We start from the raw sequence: 20,265 nt of genomic DNA, 5'->3' as shown, positions 1-20,265 counted from the left end.
ATATTTCCCTCCCCAAGCCACGCCCCTTTGTTTATGTTGTCTTGCTGGAACCCTGATGAATGTATCGTGGAAGTGTCCATTGCACAGTTCGAATTTGACGAATTTTTTTCTCGGAGTCAGTGAGTAGTGAGCCCATTGCACACTCCTAATTTTCCAACATCTTTTCTTGCACAGATTTTAAAAACGCTGTTTATGATCCGTAATGCTCCTGAAGGTGTTTATGTGTCCACTTAAAGCTTGCTTAAGTTGTGTGTGGTGACAAAACGGCGTTTTTCCAATCTGTGCAAGAAAAGATGCACAGATTTGAAAAACGCTGTTTCTGATCCATAATGCTCCTGAAGTCGCCGTGCATGCTCCTGAAGGTGTTTATGTGTCCACTTAGAGCTTGCTTGCTGAAGTTGTGTGTGGTTGTGTGTGCTTGCAGAAGCTGTTGTTTGTGTGGTTGTGTGTGCTTGCAGAAGCTGTTGTTTTGTGTGTGTTTGAGTGCTTGAAGGGGCTGTAACCGAGTGAATGAGACATGTCCCTCTGGCAATGTTACCGCCCACATTAGTTTGACACGCCTATGACAACGCCCACAAGGAACTACTTTCTCTGGAATGTTGTTTGCCCTTCGTAATGTATATGTCGTACAAATGTATAGCCTATGTCCATCTCCTGGACCTCCTCTTTCCAACGCTGTATTGGGTGTTATGATTGATGGTGTACTTCTGGAGTTTACCCGCCTCAAAGGTTCCCAGTTCTCGCTTTATTATAGTAGTATCGATATAGATATACTACACAGAAAACAACAAGAAACACATGATGACTCAATACCATTCACTAATGACATCTTTAACCAAGGACTCATAGCGATAGAAGACTCCCTCTATGAACTAAATGAGAAATCTTTAAAGATTTCAAGCTGCCAGAAAGTTATAGAACGATACATAACACTAACAAACACACTCAAATACTACATTCAAATTATAACATCCATCAATACATTGAACAACATTTACCAAACTTAGTTCCGGATCAAACTGTTGCATACAACACCATTGTTCAAAGTGTGGAAAGTAAAGAAGGTAAAATATTCTTTTTAGACGCACCGGGAGGAACAGGGAAAACTTACTTAATAAACCTCATACTAGCTAAAATACGCTCTTCAGGACTATTGGCTCTTGCTGTAGCATCTTCGGGAATAGCTGCTACTTTGCTAACTGGTGGGAAAAACTGCACATTCAACGTTTAAACTACCTTTAAATGTTTCAGTGGAAAAAGAGTCAACGTGCTCTGTACGCATAAATTGACCCTTAGGAACACTGCTTCAAATAGTCTCTTATCGTGTGGGACGAATGTACTATGACACACCGCGCACATATAGACGCGGTCAATAGAACTCTACAAGACATTCGAAATGTTAATACCATAATGGGTGGTGTTACTTTTGCGTTTGCTGGAGACTTCAGACAAACTCTTCTGGTTGGTCCAAGAGGAACACGTGCGGACATACTAAAAGCATGCTTAAAAGCATCACAACTCTGGGACTGTGTTCAAACTCTCACACTACGCACTAACATGAGGACACATTTAGGTGGTGGAGATAGTCACTTTGCTGATCTTCTACTCCAACTTGGTAATGGTGAAGTACCTACCAATAACGACAATATTAATATTCACAAATTTGGGACGCCAGTGTCTACCTTACAGGAACTCATACAACATGTATACCCGGACATAGAGCACATTGCTACAAAAGACTTCCGGTGGACTTGCAAAAGAGCTATAGTTGCACCCAGAAACTCAAGTGTCAACCATATCAATGAACACATACTACTTCAAAAACCAGGAGACACAAAAGTCTATAAATCCATTGATACAGTATTAGAAACTGAAGACGCCGTGCATTATCCTAAAGAATTCCTAAACTCACTTAACCCATCCGGACTTCCACCTCATGTACTACAAATTAAAGTTGGGATTCCCATCATGTTATTACGCAACCTACATCCGCCTGATCTATGCAATGGGACACGACTACAAGTTATAAGTCTTTTACCCTATGTCATTAAAGCTACTATTCTCTCTGGCCCTGCCGCAGGACACTTAGCACACATTCCACGCATACCCATGATCCCAAATGATCTACCATTTCAATTTAAACGCTTGCAGTTCCATATTAACATTGCTTTTGCTTCTACTATTAACAAATCTCAAGGACAAACATGCAAAGTTATAGGCATTGACTTACGAGAAGACTGTTTCACTCATGGGCAGTTATATGTTGCTCTTTCAAGGTCTGGAAATTTGCAAAACCAATTTATTCTACGTCCACAATCAAATGAAACCAAAAATGTTGTGTACCGAGAAATATTAAAAGCTTTATAATATTTTTTCACACATTACTTTTCTCCCCCAGACGACGTGCTGCTAGTATATATATATATATATGTGTATATATATATATATATACATATATATATACATATATATATATATACACATATAAATATGTATATATATATAAAAATAATACTTATGTATGTAAATATAAAAATAGAAATGGGTTTTACACTTACCTGTTGATTTTCTACCGCACATATGCCCTCGCCATGCATGCTTTTGTTTCTGGCAAAGGTATACTTGTGGTAAAAAGAGTTGTAAAGAGTTGTCGTGGTTCCAGTGTCGTCAAAGCATTTGGGGTAAATGCAGTTGTGGTTAGGTCATACATCTCTCCCACAGTGCACTATTTAAGGGCAATGTAAAGGAAATAATATGTGGTTATGATGTTTTGTGGTCATTGAAGACTCCTGTCCTTCACAACTCCACCCATGCCTGTTTTTTATTCACAGCTCGCAAAGACCTACGGAAATACAATCACCTTGTGGGCGGGGCATACTCCTTTGGTTATAACCAATGGATTCGAAGCTGTGAGAGACATGCTGGTATCCAAGTCTGAGGAGACGTCTGGACGACCCCAGACACCTTACATACAGAAATATGGACAAGAAAAAGGTACCTTCCTGATTAAATTGAAAGCAAATTTCTGTTGTATGGAGGATCTACAGCCTCATAACCAGTTTATGTCCCTAAATTTGCCATATTATTGATCCCTCACTAATCCTATTACATGTCTTTGCTCTTACACTGTTATCAGTCATATATTTAATTTCTTTGAGTATTGCCAATGCCACAGCAGCACAATGTTAAAGCGGCTATGTAACATTTTTTTTTCCAAATATCAATACACTATTGATTTTATAAATAAATAAGCATCTGCACATAAGCATTGTGGGTAGGTGTGAAGCCAGAGTGAAACCAGAGCAAAATGTGTACCTTCATGTTTGGCTGCTAAGAAAATACATCTTTACCTTACACCTTATTGGGGCCCCCAGTACTGGCCTATTGAGCTTGGTACACCTCCCTCTCCTGCTGGCTGTGTAAAGAGTCTCGGGGTCACTCTCAAGGCCCAGGTGAGTGCGGTAACATCCTCCTGTATGTTCCAGCTATAAAGGATACGGAAAGTTGCCCACCTCCTGACTCCCGAAGCCTTGTTACAAGTCTTAATAGCCCTGGTGATGTCCCGTCTGGACTTCTCCAATTCTATATATCATGGCCTTCCCAAATCCCAGTTGTCCAGGCTACAGATCGTTCAGAACCAGGCTGCCAGACTTGCATTCAAAATCCCCAGATGGCAGTCGGCCCAACCTTTATTACATCAACTCCACTGGCTACCAGTCAGTGAAAGAATAGCTTTTAAGGTCCACTGCCTGGTCTTCAAGGCTCTCACTGGTCCCTCCCCTGCTTTCCTGAAGTCCCTGATCACTCCTTATTGTCCCCCTCGCACCCTGAGGTCCACCCACCTCCAGCTTCTAGTCGTTCCCTGTTTCAAACTCACTAAATCTGGTGGTCGCAGTTTCTCTCACCTGGCCCCTAAGCTGTGGAACTCTCTCCCACTTTCACTCAAGACTTCCAGTTCCCTTCTTTCTTTTAGGAAATCCTTAAAAACTCTGCTCTTCTCCCATCCTCACTAAACTCCTATTGTCCAATCTCAGTATCCCATCAGCGCCAGGAAACTCATGGTGACAGTGCGCTAAATAAATGTCTCTTAACATTAACATTAACATTACCTTTGAAGCACTAAACTGTCTACTCCGCCTACAGCCATGTGACCACAGTGCCAATAATCCGCTTAGTGACAGGGATTATAACTGTTCTTCCTGGCAACCTCTAGTATTTCACCTACTTTCATATCAATTAGGCTTCCTTCAATCTATCTAGACCGTATTTGGATTCCTACTTCACTGAATTTGCACTTAGTTTGGCTTCACTTAGCAGCTTCCTTTTACAGCACCGACATCCTGGTACCTAATATGACTTTGTTTAGTTGCCCTCTTCATCCATTCAGACCTGATGGTTGACCTTCATGAACTCATGATGCTCTCTCACCATCCCATTTATTTATTTCTTTATTTTTGTTTTGTATAGTGCTAGAATCGACTCCCGAAGGAGTATCTCTGCGCTTGAGCGGGCGCTAAGGAGAGTAGGAACTGGCGGAGTTAATAAGTGAGAAACAAGAGAGTCTTTAGCAATTTCCTAAATGTCGTATGTTCTGAACAGAGTCTGAGAGAGTCAGGAAGTTTGTTCCAGAGGCGAGAAACGAGGTAGGAGAGGCCCTTAGCACTTGAGAAGTATAGGAAAATAATAAAATATAGGCCGTGATAGGTAGCTATATTAGTCCTATGTCCAGCCGGACAAGGATTTTATTTTGTAGTAAATCACTATTTTTTTTTTTACAAGGAATAGTCTAACATCCGTTAGTGGTAGGGCACAATCCTGAACCGTACTTAAGAGGGATTTAAAGGGGAAGAAAACATACAACATATAGAGAATACAGGCAAAGACAGAGCAAAAAATGGCTACTTCCACGTTAGTATTTCAATTTCGAAGTATTGCCAAAGTGCTGATTACAACAGCATTATACACAGTGTTAAGTTGTGTAGGCACTAGAAGAAGTCGACGTTTCGATCCCTTTGCTCTAAATAACCTGGGATCATCATCAGGACTGACAATATTTACATTTTCCTGGTAAGTAACATTTAAAACTGCCTGTTACTAACAAAATTGAGAGGGAGAAAAACAGGGAGAGAAAAGAACAACCAATGGCTGAGTTAGACTACTATAAACTTACTGACAATAATACACGCAGATAAAGACAGTTTTTCGGTATCAGCATACCATGCTGTACATTCTTTGATTATACTCAAATTCATCGTGAGAAGACCTTTTCCGTGACATGCTTTTTGGATCGTGCCTAATTGTATCATCGATCCACGTGCAGCGTAGGGGCTCTCATACAGGTAGTGAGATTTGTGAGGCGCATTAGGTGGGGCGAGTTTCATAATCAGGACAATTCCTTATCTATATTGTTTTTTCGGCAAATCGAGGGTGAAGTGAAAATAGCCACGTTTAAACCGAGGGGCATGTGAATATCAGCCTTTACAGTGAGTTGGTGGCAGCTTACCCGCGAGAAAAGCGGAAGGGTCCTGGTGTCTCAGCAATATGTGAACAACCGGGCGGGAGCTGTTTGGGCATAAGAGACAAAATTGAGTCAGGGTGGTGGGCTATAAACCACGTGTAGTGAGCGGGACTTGACGGCGCAATCTACCTTTGCGGGTGAGAGAAGTCTCACTTCGGTTTCTGTGGAGGCACGCGTGGTGTGCTGGGCGATTCCAGATCAGCCGGTTCGTGTCTTTGATTAGCGAACTGCGCTCAATGGTCGCTGTTGAAAATGATATAATTAGGGAGGGGTCTCGAGTAAATAAATCATAGTTCTCGCAATGGCGAAGTCGTCCCTTACCAACTTATGATGGTGGAGACTGCAAGAGTCTGCAATTATCTCTCCGTGGGAATTAATCCTAGTGGTCTCTGCAGGATCGCAGCTACACGCTACTGGTCTGTTGTACATTACTTAAGCATTGACCGGGTCGGTCACGTGGGATAGGCTAGTCACGAGAGTGAGGGAATAGAAGAGGGGTCGAATAAAATGACTTTGGCCGTCATCTTGGAGTGTGTTGATGGTCTTTAGTACCATGTAGAGTACAGTGCTTTGGGATATTAAGGTTGGCTCTGCCCAGTAGCCATCATTAGGTTTTAGTTATAGGCTGAGCTGGGCGTTACAACTCGTTGTGATAAAATTAGGTGACTGAGTGAGGCTGCCATCTTGGAGTGGTGAAGTGGTGCCTCGAGGTGAGAATTCCAAGGGGTTACCAAGGTAACGGGATGGAGTGAAGGGAGTGGAAGGGATTAACATTAAAAAAACCGTGCAGTGCAGAAAAACGATATTAAAATTATAAACATGCGAACTGTACATTTCCATAATACTTTGGTTCCACAATGTTCAGTGTAGGCAATTTATAAAATGTCAGGATGATTGTTGAGCCCAACAATCTTTTGTTTTATATCAATGCAGTCCAATCTTCTGCTTTGTTGAGGCCATTTCTTATGGTATCAAATTGGATTATTGTCTTTAATTCCTCCCGATTACGGAACTGGGCCATGTTACCACCTCTCTGCGGCAACTTCAAAACTTTCAGAATAGTCCATTGTATGTCATTCTCATTATGTCCAGCTTCAGAGTAGTGGTCCACCAACGGGGCATTAGGCGTTTTGCATCTGATGCGGCTCCTGTGCTGGCAAATTCTTGTCTTGGCTCTTTGGGTTGTCTGTCCTACATACAGTTTTGAACATGGACATTGAATGACGTAAATTACATTACTGGTATTACAGTTTGAAAAAGATCGCCTTTCAACCGTGGTGTTATTGTGGGTGAATTTCTTTCCCTCAATCGTGTACTCACATACATTACAGCCCCCGCATTTGGCATGTCCTGTAATGGGCGGTAAGCCCCATGCAGATTCAAAGGTCGGCGGTGTATTGGGAGAGGGGAGTGCAGCACGTACCAAGTGGTCTTTCAGGTTCTTACTTTTGCGAAACGCAAATATGGGTCTGTCAATATTTATATTGCCTGCATTTATAGTGGGCCAATGTTTGATGATGGATTAACTTATTTTATTAGAAGCCGGGGAAAATGTTGTTACACAAGCTATTCTTTCATGGTGACTTTTTCTTTTAGGTGATAGCTGAGTCTCACGGGGACAATACCAAGCTCTTTTAGAAGCCAATTTGACTATTCTACGTGGATAGCCATGGTTTTTTAGTTTGTTAGAAAGAATTAATGCCTCTCTGAAATAGTCCTCTTTTGAGGAGCAATTGCGTCTGATTCTGAGGAATTGTGAATAGGGTAACGAGTCCCTAAGGGCCCTAGGTGGATTACTGGTGTAACTTAGGAGCGTGTTGCGTTCAGTGGGCTTCCTATAGAGTCGTATTAGCAACTCCCCTTCCAAGTGATAGATTGTTAAGTCAAGGAACGCAATTGAGGATTTGTCATGAGATATTGTGAAAGAAAGGCCAGAGCAATTGTTATTCAGCCAATGATGGAGTTGATGTAGTATCTCACTATCTAGATTCCAAGTGAGGAAGATATCGTCAATATACCTTCGCCACAGTTTGATGCCTGCAAAGAAAGGGTTGGAGGGTGTGAGGATGGATCCAGTCTCTAATTGGTCCATAAACAGAATTGCCAGATTGGGGGCAAAAATAGCCCCCATGGAAGTACCCTTAATTTGCTGGTAATACACATTGTCAAAGACAAAGACATTTCTAGTCAGGCATATTTCGAGTAACTGAAGAATGAATAGGGATGGGTGTGGGGGCGAGGTCTTGAATCTAGGACTTTTTGGATGACAAGTAAAGCTGCTGTTTGTGGAATGTTTGTGTATAACGATTCCACGTCCATAGTGCATAAGGTATCCTGTGAGGGGGCAAAAGGAAAATGTTTCACCAGATTAATCATAGCCGTGCTATCTCTCACATAGCAGGCTGTGTGGGGGATGAAATCTTTAATAAAGAAATCTACATATGCCCCCAGTGGTTCCAAGATTGATCCGCAGGCTGAAACAATTGGGCGGCCAGGTGGCTTGGTTAGGTTTTTATGTATTTTCGGCAGGGTATATATTACTGGCATACGGGGGGGTTTTACATTGAGAAAGTTATGTTCTTTTTTACTTACATACCCGTCCACACATGCTTGGGATGTAATTTTGGCAATGGTTTCTTGAATTTGTTTGGTAGGATTACCTGGAAGTTTTTGGTAGTGATCCGTGTTACTCAGTTGGCGTAACACCTCGGTTTTATAAGCCTCAATTTCCTGGATCACAATCCCACCACCCTTGTCTGCACTTTTTATTACCAAGGAATTATTGGTTTTGAGTCTATCAATAGCATCTTTTTCTTGGCGCGAAATGTTGTAAGGAATGAACATCTTGGTATGTTCTAGAGTAGCAAGATCCTTGAGGACCAGTTTCTCGAATGTTAGGATCTCAGAGGGTATCATTCCTGCAGAAGGTGAGAATGTAGAGGGGGGTCGAAATGGTGTGTTGGAGTTGGGTGTGGGTGAAGGATGTAACTGAAAAAAGCTTTGAGGCGGATTGTCCTAAAAAATCTTAGGAGTTCCGTTTGTAATTCCATGTAATTTGGACGTATAGTGGGCACGAAGGACAAGCCTTTTTTAAGGAGTTCTAGTTCCTGGTCTAGAAGAGTACGCCTAGATAAGTTAAAGATAGGGATAATCTCCAACGGTGTCGTAGTATTGACTACCATTGATAGAAATTGTTCCTTGTTTTCCGTTCTCCCGGTGGGTTGTGCCATCTTTGTGGTTTCTTTACTCGCCCACGCTGCGGGGTGCTGGGCTGGCCTCTGGCTAAAAAATTAGGATGACTCCCTCCCTGTCTGTTGGTAGTGCTGGCCCCTTCTCCTGGATCTGAACTGTCTGAGGAGGTGTCAGAAAATCCCACAAGGTTCTGGCGACGGTTATAGCGCCCCCCCCAGGGTCTGCTGGTTTGTGGGATCGCGTAAGTTCTATTGTTATAGAAATCTTTTTGGAGATAGGGATAGGTGTTCTCGATGTTGCATAGCCTGATATCTTTCTTTATTTTATTTGCTTTTTTATTTTGTTCTATTCTATAGAAGTCTGCTACTGTTTTTTCAACCTGTTCCAGCAGTTTCTTGCTATCAATGAAGGGATCAGAGTCCTGCAGCTGTTTCTCTATGTCAGCAATTTCCACCTCTAGTGATTTAACCCCTTCGCTGCGGGGCTAATTTCCCCACGGCGCGGGGGGGGGAGGGGGGCCGCGCACGGCGCCACTGTGCTCATGACGAGCCCAGGCTCGTCATGCAGCACGGTGCTTGTGTGCTGGTGACGAGCCTGGGCTCGTCATGACCACGCCCGCGCAATGGAACGCTCAGCACAGCGGGGAAATTAGCCCCGCGTGTGAGCGTTCCACGGCTCATGACGAGCCCAGGCTCGTCACCAGCACACGAGCACCGTGCTGCATGACGAGCCTGGGCTCGTCATCAGCACAGAAGGGGTTAAGAGTTTCTGTGGCTATGTCAATCCCTAAGACCAGCCAATGTCTGGAACAGGTAGTTCCTATGTAACTGAAATTGGCGATATACTTCGGGTTGTCTGTGAAGATACCAGGGATATTTCTCACTTGAAGGCCTACTGGTATTACCTCAGCTTTTAGGTAATCAGTTAGCATCAATATCATTAATTGGAGACGCACTTGCTTTTTCTGAGTTTCTCAAGGTGATCGGGTAAGGAACTGCTTGCTGCAGTAGGTGCATTTGGGGTGTCAGAGAGAAGGGAAGGTCTTGAGCAGATTTGTTGGATATAATAGTCTGTGGACAGAGGAGCGTGCTTGGACATGTCAGAGTTAGAGAAAGGGGATAGAGGGCAGATGGTACTAGGAAGGCCCACCCTCCAGAAGAGGGTTTGTGAAGGTTTCTGAAAAACCCTTGCAATCCAGCGATTGAGCTAAAGTCTTTTTAATAAAACAAGGGGACCCGAGAGTTGGCTGAGGACCACGGGTAACAAGCATATATTACAGACAACAAAAGCCCTTAGCACTTGAGAAGTATAGGAAAATAATAAAATATAGGCCGTGATAGGTAGCTATATTACTCCTATGTCCAGCCGGACAAGGATTTAATTTTTTAGTAAATCACTTTTTTTTTTACAAGGAATAGTCTAACATCCGTTAGTGGCAGGGCACAATCCTGTACCATACTTAAGAGGGATTTAAAGGGAAAGAAAACATACAACATATAGAGAATACAGGAAAAGACAGAGCAAAAAATGGCTACTTCCACGTTAGTATTTCAATTTAGAAGTATCGCCAAAGTGCTGATCACAACAGCATTATACACAGTGTTAAGTTGTGTAGACACTAGAAGAAGTCGACGTTTCGATCTCTTTGCTCTAAATAACCTGGGATCATCATCAGGACTGAAAATATTTACATTTGCCTGGTAAGTAACAATTAAAACCGCCTGTTAGTGACAAAATTGAGAGGGAGAAAAACAGGGAGAGAAAAAACGACCAATGGCTGAGTTAGACTACTATAAACTTACTGACAATAATACACGCAGATAAAGACAGTTTTTCGGTATCAGCATACCATGCTGTACATTCTGTGATTATACTCAAATTCATCGTGAGAAGACCTTTTCCGTGACATGCTATTTGGATCATGCCTAATTGTATCATCGTTCCACGTGCAGCGTAGGGGCGCTCATACAGGTAGTGAGATTTGCGAGGCGCATTAGGTGGGGCGCATTTCATAATCGGGACAATTCCTTATCTATATTGTTTTTCCGCCAATCGAGGGTGAAGTGAAAATAGCCACGCTCCGCCTTTTGGGACCATTTGCAGAAGTCCCCGCAGCAACACTAGAGCGCCGACCTCCCGGAAACAAGCCCTTCCCGCCACTCAAATGGGATAGGAGCCCGTGGTGGACCGGGGAAGAAGACCGGGGGAGGAGTCTAGCGAGCAAATGGCGAGTGATCAGGTAACAGCAAGGAATATTTAAAAAGACTGGCGCAATTTTTTTTTATATTTTTAAAAACCGCGATCTTGTGAGTCAGCAGCTAGCGCTAGGTAGGTGATATTTCAACCAAAACAGTCCCACTATCTTAGTCGCGTCCGCTGCGCGCTCCGCCTTCTGGGTCCATTTGTAGAAGTCCCCGCAGCAACACTAGAGCGCTGACCACCCGGAAACAAGCCCTTCCCTCACTCAAACGGGATAGGAGCACGCGGTGGACCGGGGAAGAAGACCGGGGGAGGGGTCTAGCGAGCAAATGGCGAGTGATCAGGTAACAGCAAGGAATATTTAAAATGACTGGCGCAAAATGAAATGAATATTTTTTAAAACAGCGATGTTGTGAGTCAGCAGGTAGCGCTAGGTAGGCGATATTTCAACTACAAAAGTCCCACTACCTTAGTCGTCCATCCCATCAACGCCACCCGTGGGTAGTACAAACTTCACAATGACTGTGTTTCACTATCCTTAATCAGCTAAAACCTCACTTAAGGTCCGACATGAGCTAATTTAGCGATTTTCCTGGTTCACAATGGATTATTAACATATCCTTTTATTCTAAATAGCTTTTTTGTGATGTTCTTGGGTGTTTTAAAATAAACCGAAGGCTTGGGAGCAGGTTTACCAAATAAACCTTGGAGAAGGCAGTGACTGTGATATCGTCAAATTGTACTATGGGTCATTGTCACAGCTAGGAGATTACTCCCCAAATTTAGAGAGAGTGACAGCGACTTCGGACAAACTTTTGGGAACTTGTAGCTGCACCCCACACATTTTATAAACTTCATGAGTCTGCACCTTGGAAACTGCTGATCATGGTCAAGATTTTGCAGTGGTGATCACTCACAGTTGAAGGAGCAACATCCTCTCTTGTAAACACTCCGGATTACATTTGTCAGTGGTTTAGGATTAAGATGGAACAGGACATTCCAAATGTAAGTATAGCAGTTCCAATGGTTCTTAGGCAACATGTCCAAACCATGACAATATCACAAGATCATGTCCTCCTAGGTTTTTGTTATCATCTCTAGGTATGATAAGAAGATATTTTTCTTTCTCTTCTCTTGCATTACTCCTCCAACAAAGAAAATTTGGCTATCTCACATTATTCTGGTGCGGACCGCTCACTGCTCCCTTAAAAATTTAGTTTCTAAAACTACAGATGATGCCCTTTCCCGACTCCTCCAACCTCATTGTCTTACTCTACCATCACTCTAAATAATATTGTCAACATGTTGCAGCGAATCCTATGTCCGCCACTATGGGTTGATGGCCTTATTTAGGAATGTGAGACCCTTATTTTATGTCACTGTCATCCTGGCCCAGTCAGTCAAATGGGGAGAAGAAAACAAGTTACTTACCTGTAACTTTGGTTCCCCAGTGTTGGAAACTTTCATAAATTCCCATGCTTGTAGCATTCCCCGTCGTCGGAAAGGGAGTCCCCGGTATACATAAAATAGCCATAAAAAACATTACTAAAAACAGAACCTAGGCCTAGGCCCATTCTTGTTTTGCAACCTATCCACCTCTTTTTGTAAAAGAGACCAAAAAAATTAACAACCAATCAGCTTAGCCTCACCCCTTAGAACCCTCCTGAGAAAAGCTCAGAACCTCAGATTTTCATAGCCGTTGTGTAACCAAACCACTGAAGATGGAAAAGGCTGAGCTTTCACAGGGGAGGTATTTTCTCACTCCAGTATTGGAACTTTCATAGATTCCCATGCTTGTATCATAGTAGCTAGCAGTTACCAGCACATTATTTTGGAACCATGACCAATATCACACTAGGAACAAAGCCATATTATATACATCATAAGACATTTCAATGGAAAATAACATACCTAGAAAACTGTGGACACATAAACCCATGAGGTTCACAAAATGTGCAAGAGCTAATAAAACAGTAACATGGAAGGAGGGATGAAAGGGAAAGCTCACCATTATTGGAAGAGGTTCCTCAGGATTGCTTGGCCGACTGTTGTCACTCTGCGTTGCAGCATTCAGGCAGTAATGCATTGTAAATGTATGGGTACTGCTCCAGGTCGCTGCACGGCAGATCTCCCGGATAGGAACTCCAGCAAAGAGTGCTGTAGAAGAAATTGATATCGTGGAATGAGCAGGCGCTCGACCTTCTCTGGGATTGCCTGCTGCCTTGTGACAATACTGTATGGCACTGGTAATTCAACAAGCGATCCCCAGCTTGGAAAGGGGAAAACACTTATGAGGGTCACTAAAAGACACAAACATTTGAGAAGCCTTTCTTACGTCTTTGGTTTGTTGAAGATAGAATTTTAAGCATCTCTGAATGTCCAGAGAGTGAAGTGCTTTCTCTGCCAGTCACTGGATGAGGGAAAAAAGTCTTAAGAATTACCGCTCATTCAAATGAAAGTCCTAAGGAACTTTAGGTATGAATTTTGGCTTAGTACATAGAATCACTGTTCCTTTTTTTAACTGGGTTCCTGAATGTTGAGAGCCTGCAATTCTCCCACATGCCTAGAAGACGTCAAAGCTAGAAGAAGCGCTACCTTCCAGGAGAGGAATTTCAACTCTGCCTTGTGAATCTGTTCGAAAGGAGGTTTCATCAGCTGGGCAAGAACCAAGTTCAGATGCCGAGGAGGAGGAGGCTAGACTGGAGGGAAAACATTGCAAAGTCCCTTGAGAAACTGTTTAATGATCCTTGCCGACCAGAGGGAGGGGCCTGAAGACACGAGTCTGAAGCGAGAAATTGCCGCCAGATGCACCTTAATAGAAGAGTGAGCCAGTCCTGCCTTTGCTAATGATAGAATGCATGGAAGAACTTCATGCAGCTCCTCCTTAAAAGGATGGAGGCCGTGGTGCTGGTACCAAATACAAAAGTATCTCCACTTCAACCTGTAAGTCTTATTCGTATTCGGGGCGCTTGCCTGAGAAAGCACCTCTTTACATTCTGCTGAGAGATTCAGACCAAGAAATTCTCGCTGCTCAGGAGCCATGGTGAGAGCTATAGAGAGTGAAGATCCGGATGCCAGACTTGGCCCTGGGACATTGTCAGCAGCAAAGGAATCAGCTGCAAAGGAAGTTGAAGGTCCAGGGAGAGAAGGTGAAGTTCTGTGAATCAAAATTGTCTGGGCCACACCGGAGCTATCAAAATGATCCTGCACATTTCTGCTCTGAGCTTCCTGAGAAGTCTGAGGATCAGAGGAATGGGGAGAAAGTGTAAACCAATGCGCCCTTACCAGGCCATAGAAAGCGCATTCCCCAACGATCCCGGATGGTGAATCCTGCTTGCATTGAACCGGCATTTGTTGTTCTCCGGAGTGGCAAAGAGATCTATGGAAGGTGTGCCCCATCTGTGAAAACCCTTCTGTAGATTGAAGTTGTCCAGTTCCCACTTGTGGCTGACTAACTTCAGTCTGCTGAGCGTGTCTGCTGCCTTGTGAGGACACCTGGAAGATGTCCCGCTCGGAGTGATATCTCCTGCTGAATTGCCCACTCCCAGATTTCTTGGGCTTCTTGTGACAACAGTCGAGATCTAGTGCCTCTTTCTTTCTTTATATAATGAATGGCTGTCGTGTTGTCCGTACGTACAAGGACTGTCGACTGTTGTATTTATGGAAGAAAGGCTTGCAAGGCTAGGCGAATCACTCCAGCAGATTGATATACAATAGACGATGCTGAGGCCGCCACTGACCACTTACATGAAGGTCTTGTAACACCGCACTCCAGCCTTCGAGAGAGGCATACTTAGTTATTATGTGTGGAGCTGGGGCTAGCCTGAAAGAGAGACCCCGAGAAATGTTTTCTTTGGTCATCCACCATGATGCAGCGTCTCTCATGGCCTCGGTAACTGAGATCTGGTCGTCGAAGGATCAGTTGACTTGGCGCAACTGCAAGTCTATCTCTTCTTGGAGTGGACGCATTCGTAATCTGCAGTGAGGAATCAGGGGTATGCATGAGGAGATGGAACCCAGCAGGGACTTGAAGAGGCGAACTGAAAGTGAGCTTCTTTTTAACAATCGGAAAGCCATGAACATTAGCTTCTCTTGCCTCTCCAAGGTCGGGAAAGCCTTCTTTATGGACGTGTTTAGAATGGCTCCCAGAAATCTGGCTGTCCTTTACAAACAGAAAGAAGACTTCTGTTCGTTGAGCGTTAGGCCGAGATTGGCAAACAGGCGTGTACATGCTATGACTGATTCTTGTGCTGCCTGTTGGTTGGAGCTTTTAGTAACCAGTCGTGCAGGTAAGGGAAAACCTGAAGTTTTTGATTTCGCAGAAAGGCTGCTACTGGAGCTAATACCTTTGTGAAGATCCGTGGAGCAGATTGAAGTCCAAAGGGAAGAACCCTGAATTGAAAATGGCTCTTGGCTACTGTAAAGCGAAGAAACCTCCTGTTAGCTGGGTGTATGGGAACATGAAAATAAGCGTCCTCTAGATCCAGAGGGACCATGAAATCCCCTGAGTTGAGAAGTCGAAGGATGTAATCCCCTGAGTTGAGAAGTCGAAGGATGTCTTGTAGAGAAACCATCCGAACGGATTGTTTGATGAGATAGGTGTTGAGCTCCCTCAGATCTGGGATAGGGCAACACTTTTCTAACGTCTTCCGGATCAGGAAGAACCGGTAGTAAAGCCCCTTTTTCCCTTTGAGAGATAGGGACCGGTTCTATAGATTCTTTGAGGAGCATTTGATGGACTTCTAACCATAGAAAACGGAGATGTTTCGATACAGTGGCACAAATGGGCTTGGATGGTGGTGGTTGGACAAACTCCAGGGTATGGCCGTAGTGAATGATGTTCAATACCCAACGGTCCAATGTTATTTGCTGCCAGTTGTGGAGGAAATATGAAATTCTGACTCCCACTGATGACAAAAGTAGTCCGAGCCAGCAAGCCGCTATTGGCACTTAGAGTTATCTCTACTCTGGCGACCTTGTCTTCCTCTGTTATTCAAGCAAGAGAAAGAAGAAGATTGATTCTGCCACCGATTGTAGTTCGGCTTGTAGGATTCTGACTGGGAACCATACGAGGAGTAACGTTGCTGTTGAAAGCCTGCCCTGTATGTAGAGTTACCTCTTCCCCTCGCGCCTCGGAATGGGAACTTGCGGTACTGCAGAGTCCCTAAGGATTTTGCGGTTTCTGTATCCTTCTTAATATCTTGGAGCGCATCATCTATATGTTTTCCAAAAAGCGCTTCCCCATCAAAAGGCAGATCCAAGATTTTATTTTGGACTTCCGGGTGGAACCAAGTAGCCCGCAACCAGCCCTGTCGACGTAGGACATCAGCTCCAGCCAAAGAGCGAAAAGCAGTTGTTGCAATATCCATTGCACAATCAATGATTTCTGCCGATGTTATTTCGCCCTCCTGGAGAATCCTTTTAGCTTCTTTCTTTCCTTCTTCCGGCAACTGATCGATGTAGGGGGATAGGTCACACCACATTTGGCGATCGTATCATCCAAGTATAGCTAAAGAATTAGCTGCTGTGACCAGCAGGCTGGACATAGATGAGAATCTTTTGTCTACATTATCCAGACACCTGCCCTCTTTATCTGGAGGAGTGGTAAGGGGAGTTGGATTTCTACATTTCCTCTGGGCAGCTCGTGCGATGACAAGTCCGATTTAGGTTGGCCGGTCAAACAGGCTGGGCTATCCTCCGGAGCCTTATATTTTTTCTCCAGGCGAGGTAAAACTGGAATGACTGTGGCTGGATTTTGCATCACCTTTAAGCCTTCATCCCAGAAATGGCCCAACGGACGGACCGACCGATCTGTTATAGGGTTCCTTAAAGTCATAAAGGAACCACTCAGATTCCACCTTGGTCATGGGCAGGTCGAATTGTTTGGCGGCTCTCTCCATTAAGTTATGGAAACCCCCTATATCTACTGGGGGCAATCAACAGGTGCTGGAGCAGGAGAAGATGGGTCTCAAATAACATAGTCTTCCCACTCCGCATCTGGACCCAAAATCGTGACGTTACCTTGGTCGTCGCCAAAGGTATCCTCCTGTACGGCAATGGCAACAGGTGGAACATTCTGCACTTCCAACATTGGCTGAGGCTGTGGTAATTGTGGGGCTACGGGATGAGCAGGAGGAACAGTAGTACCCAGCACTTCTACTGGAACAGGAGGCTGTGTTGCAAACCTTTTCCTGTAATATAGGAGCATAGCTTGTAAGTCTGTCAGCAAGAAGGAGGGCATTTGGACCATTTCCTGTTGGTAGTCTTGCTGATTTTGTGAGGGAGGACCGTACTGCTCAAAATCCTCATACTCCCTTTCAGAATCCGTGTCCTGGCATTTAAAGTGTAGCTGAGAAGGGCTATCAGCATAGCGAAAAGGTCCTTCCTCTTCATCCAATTCCTCTTCTACGAGGAGAAGTGCAGGAGAAAAAGGAGTCACCCTCCTTGGCAAAGTCATCTCCGGTGTGATTTGGCGTTTCTTGAGCAAAATTTTAACTTTTTCCACCGACGACGAAGAAAGAATCGTCGACGAAGAAATCAACATGGTTGACGCAGCTGTCGTCAGCACAGACGTTGTCGACGTTGGTGTCGTCACACTCCTCGTCGACATCCTCGACGACGTCCTTATTGTCAATACTATTGTCAACTATACAAACACCAGCGGTGTAAAACTTGTCGACACAGAGCCCTGTGCCAGTACCGGTGACAAGGAAACCACTGTCAATGAGCCCGTCGATGGGGTCAAAGATGAAGAAGACTGTACCTTTGGTGTTTTTGTCAACGGAATCGATGACCGAGTCATCGACGAGCGAGCCTTTTTTGATGATTTTACCTCAGAAGTCAAAGATCATGGCTTTTTTAAGGTCTTGGAAGTTGCAGGAGGAGACGTCGGAGGAACAGAACTGGATTTCCTCTCAATACTTACTCCTTTTGATAGTCCTTCCCTCTCCTTTACATCTTGGTGAGGAGATTTGACAGGACTAAGCCCTTTAGACCTATCAGAGGTCTTTTTCAAGGCCTTACCAGGGCGTTTCTGAGAAGGTGAAGGATAAGCTCTAGCCATTTTTTACAGACCTTCTGGAAGAGATCGCAAAAGATGTTTTGTCGCTGTCACTGGCTCCTTTCTTGATTTTAGCTTCTGGAACAAGGTCAAAATATGCCCTTCACGATCACTTAGAGTCTCTTCCTGGGCAGGGAGAGGTGGTTCACACTTACCTCTGATAAGGTTATGTTCAGCCCTCACACAAAGGAGTGATTTACCTCCTGCTGGTAGTCTAGAGGCAGGGCTGGGCTGAAAGGAATCCTGGTGCACTTCAGAAGGCTCTTTTGAAGTCAGCCTCCATATGAACTGCACTTGGTCTGGCCCTTCCAAACCAGAACACTACTGGGTCTGGTAGAAACTATACTGGAGTAAAGGCTGCTGTGCTGAAGATTGTCATCCTGTTGTGCCTGACTGTTCCTAGGACCTGCTGATCTGCCTGATTGAGCCGCCCTGCTGTCTGCTGACCTCGGCACTGCAGAAAGCACCAAGGATTAAGCCCAGAGAGACTCCAAGGCATTGCCCCTTGTTCATCTCGAGGTCTAAGGGACATCAAAGACCTCACTGCTTGCTTCGGTTACACCACTTCTGCAGGAGCTTTCTGAGACTACTTCTGCGTCACGTCCTTGCTCTCACAGTACCCTGCAATTTAAAAAAAATGAAAATAAAGCAAGGGCAATGCACTAGCTATGGTTGTTTTGAAGGTGAAAATTCTTCATTGATTGGCAAGTTTTTATGTGGATAAGGGACTAGAAGCATGGTTGGGTGGATTACTGAGTGTATGTCTAGAGGGAGACTGATTAAGAACATAAAAATATTTTTTTTGGTTGAGTTCAAAGATGGAAGGAGTTTCACAAAAGCTACGCAATATTCACAACTATTTTTTGTGCAAAGGCGTGTAACGTGATATGCAACAGTTCCCAAACCAAACAAGAGGTCAATAGGTGGCAAAGGACGATAGTCCAACTGAGGCTTTCACTGATGCTGTTACTGGAATCTTCATGGATGTATTGCGTAGGGCCTCTTACACCACATCTACTAGGCCCACTGAAGTGTGCCCTTCAGTTAGCAGATCAGTTGATGCATGAAGCCTTGCAGTAACTGTTATTGCAGTGCTTACAAAAAGCAACAAATGCCTAAAATAGACTAGACCAATGTGCTTTGCCGATGCTTGTTTTTTCGGGGGTAAATGCCTGCACTGGCCAGACTGTGGGTTTCCTTACAGAGTTTATATGAAAAACACACATATACATATATATATATATATATATATATATATATATACACATATATATATATATATATATATACATATATATATATATATATATATATACATATATATATATATATATATATATATATATATATATATATATATATATATATATATATATATATATATATATATATATATATGAAAGCTCTCTCCCTCCCGGTCCCGGGTGGAAAATGAAGACAGCACACGTGGGAATTCTCGTAGTTAGCAATCTTTACTCGCACAACAGACGCGTTTCGGAAGCTGCGCTCCCTTCCTCAATGTTTACACCGTAATACGCGACCTGGCGCCATTTTATTTCAAATTTACAAACAACACGTGTCGGTAGGTGTAGAGAGAGGACTGACGCGAAAGCGCCATCTTGCTAGTACAAACATTCCCTGTATTAGCATGCATGAAATTAAATATCACATTTCATTTATGATTGTTAATGTCAATAAAGCATTTTAAAAAACCTCTCATATTTCTGACGAGGAATTTACAACGTAATTTTGCCGTGGATCGGCAAGTAACTCTCTCCTTAGTACAAAAACATTGAGGAAGGGAGCGCAGCTTCCGAAACGCGTCTGTTGTGCGAGTAAAGATTGCTAACTACGAGAATTCCCACGTGTGCTGTCTTCATTTTCCACCCGGGACCGGGAGGGAGAGAGCTTTCATGTTTCAAGCGCGAAGCTCTGACGCGCCTAGACTTGCACCCGCTGCAAGAGTGCCCCGCAATTTGGAGCAGTGAGCCTGGATATATATATATATATATATATATATATATATATATATATATATATATATATATATATATATATATTTCTTTTTTTCTTCTCATACCAATGCAGCTCCCATCTAGGAGGCTAAACAATGTAATAACACACATAAAAACTGTATTTGCAAACATATAAAAACACAAGAGGGCAAGTAGCCCTTTAATTCTGTTTTTTAATGAGTACAGCTCATGAAGAGTAAACTGCAAAGAAAGTAGACATTGTTAGCCTACAGGGTGCATTGCAAATCAATTGCATAGAAAGTGAAAGCATTCTCATACAA

General features: G+C 43.6%; 1 protein-coding gene across 2 annotated transcripts in view; it reads left to right on the top strand.

Moving 5' to 3' along the window:
- The window catches only part of LOC147684183 (cytochrome P450 2J2-like), a 326,697-nt gene that overhangs the window by 70,442 nt on the left and 235,990 nt on the right, over positions 1-20,265 (top strand). Inside the window, exons 1-2 of one of the 2 annotated variants that reach the window (XM_086944597.1) lie at positions 18-119; positions 2,832-2,994. In XM_086944597.1, coding sequence (XP_086800723.1) covers positions 2,919-2,994 — 76 coding nt within the window. In that variant the 5' untranslated portion in view covers positions 18-119; positions 2,832-2,918. Of the gene's footprint in view, positions 1-17; positions 120-2,831; positions 2,995-20,265 lie in introns of those variants that run through there. The other variant, XM_086944596.1, reaches the window with a different exon arrangement.

The sequence above is a fragment of the Lissotriton vulgaris genome, chromosome 11 (genome assembly GCF_964263255.1).
Source record: "Lissotriton vulgaris chromosome 11, aLisVul1.2, whole genome shotgun sequence".
Classification (NCBI taxonomy): domain Eukaryota; kingdom Metazoa; phylum Chordata; class Amphibia; order Caudata; family Salamandridae; genus Lissotriton; species Lissotriton vulgaris.
The sequence above is the reverse complement of the archived record's forward strand: the minus strand, read 5'-3'. Positions and strand labels throughout refer to the sequence as shown.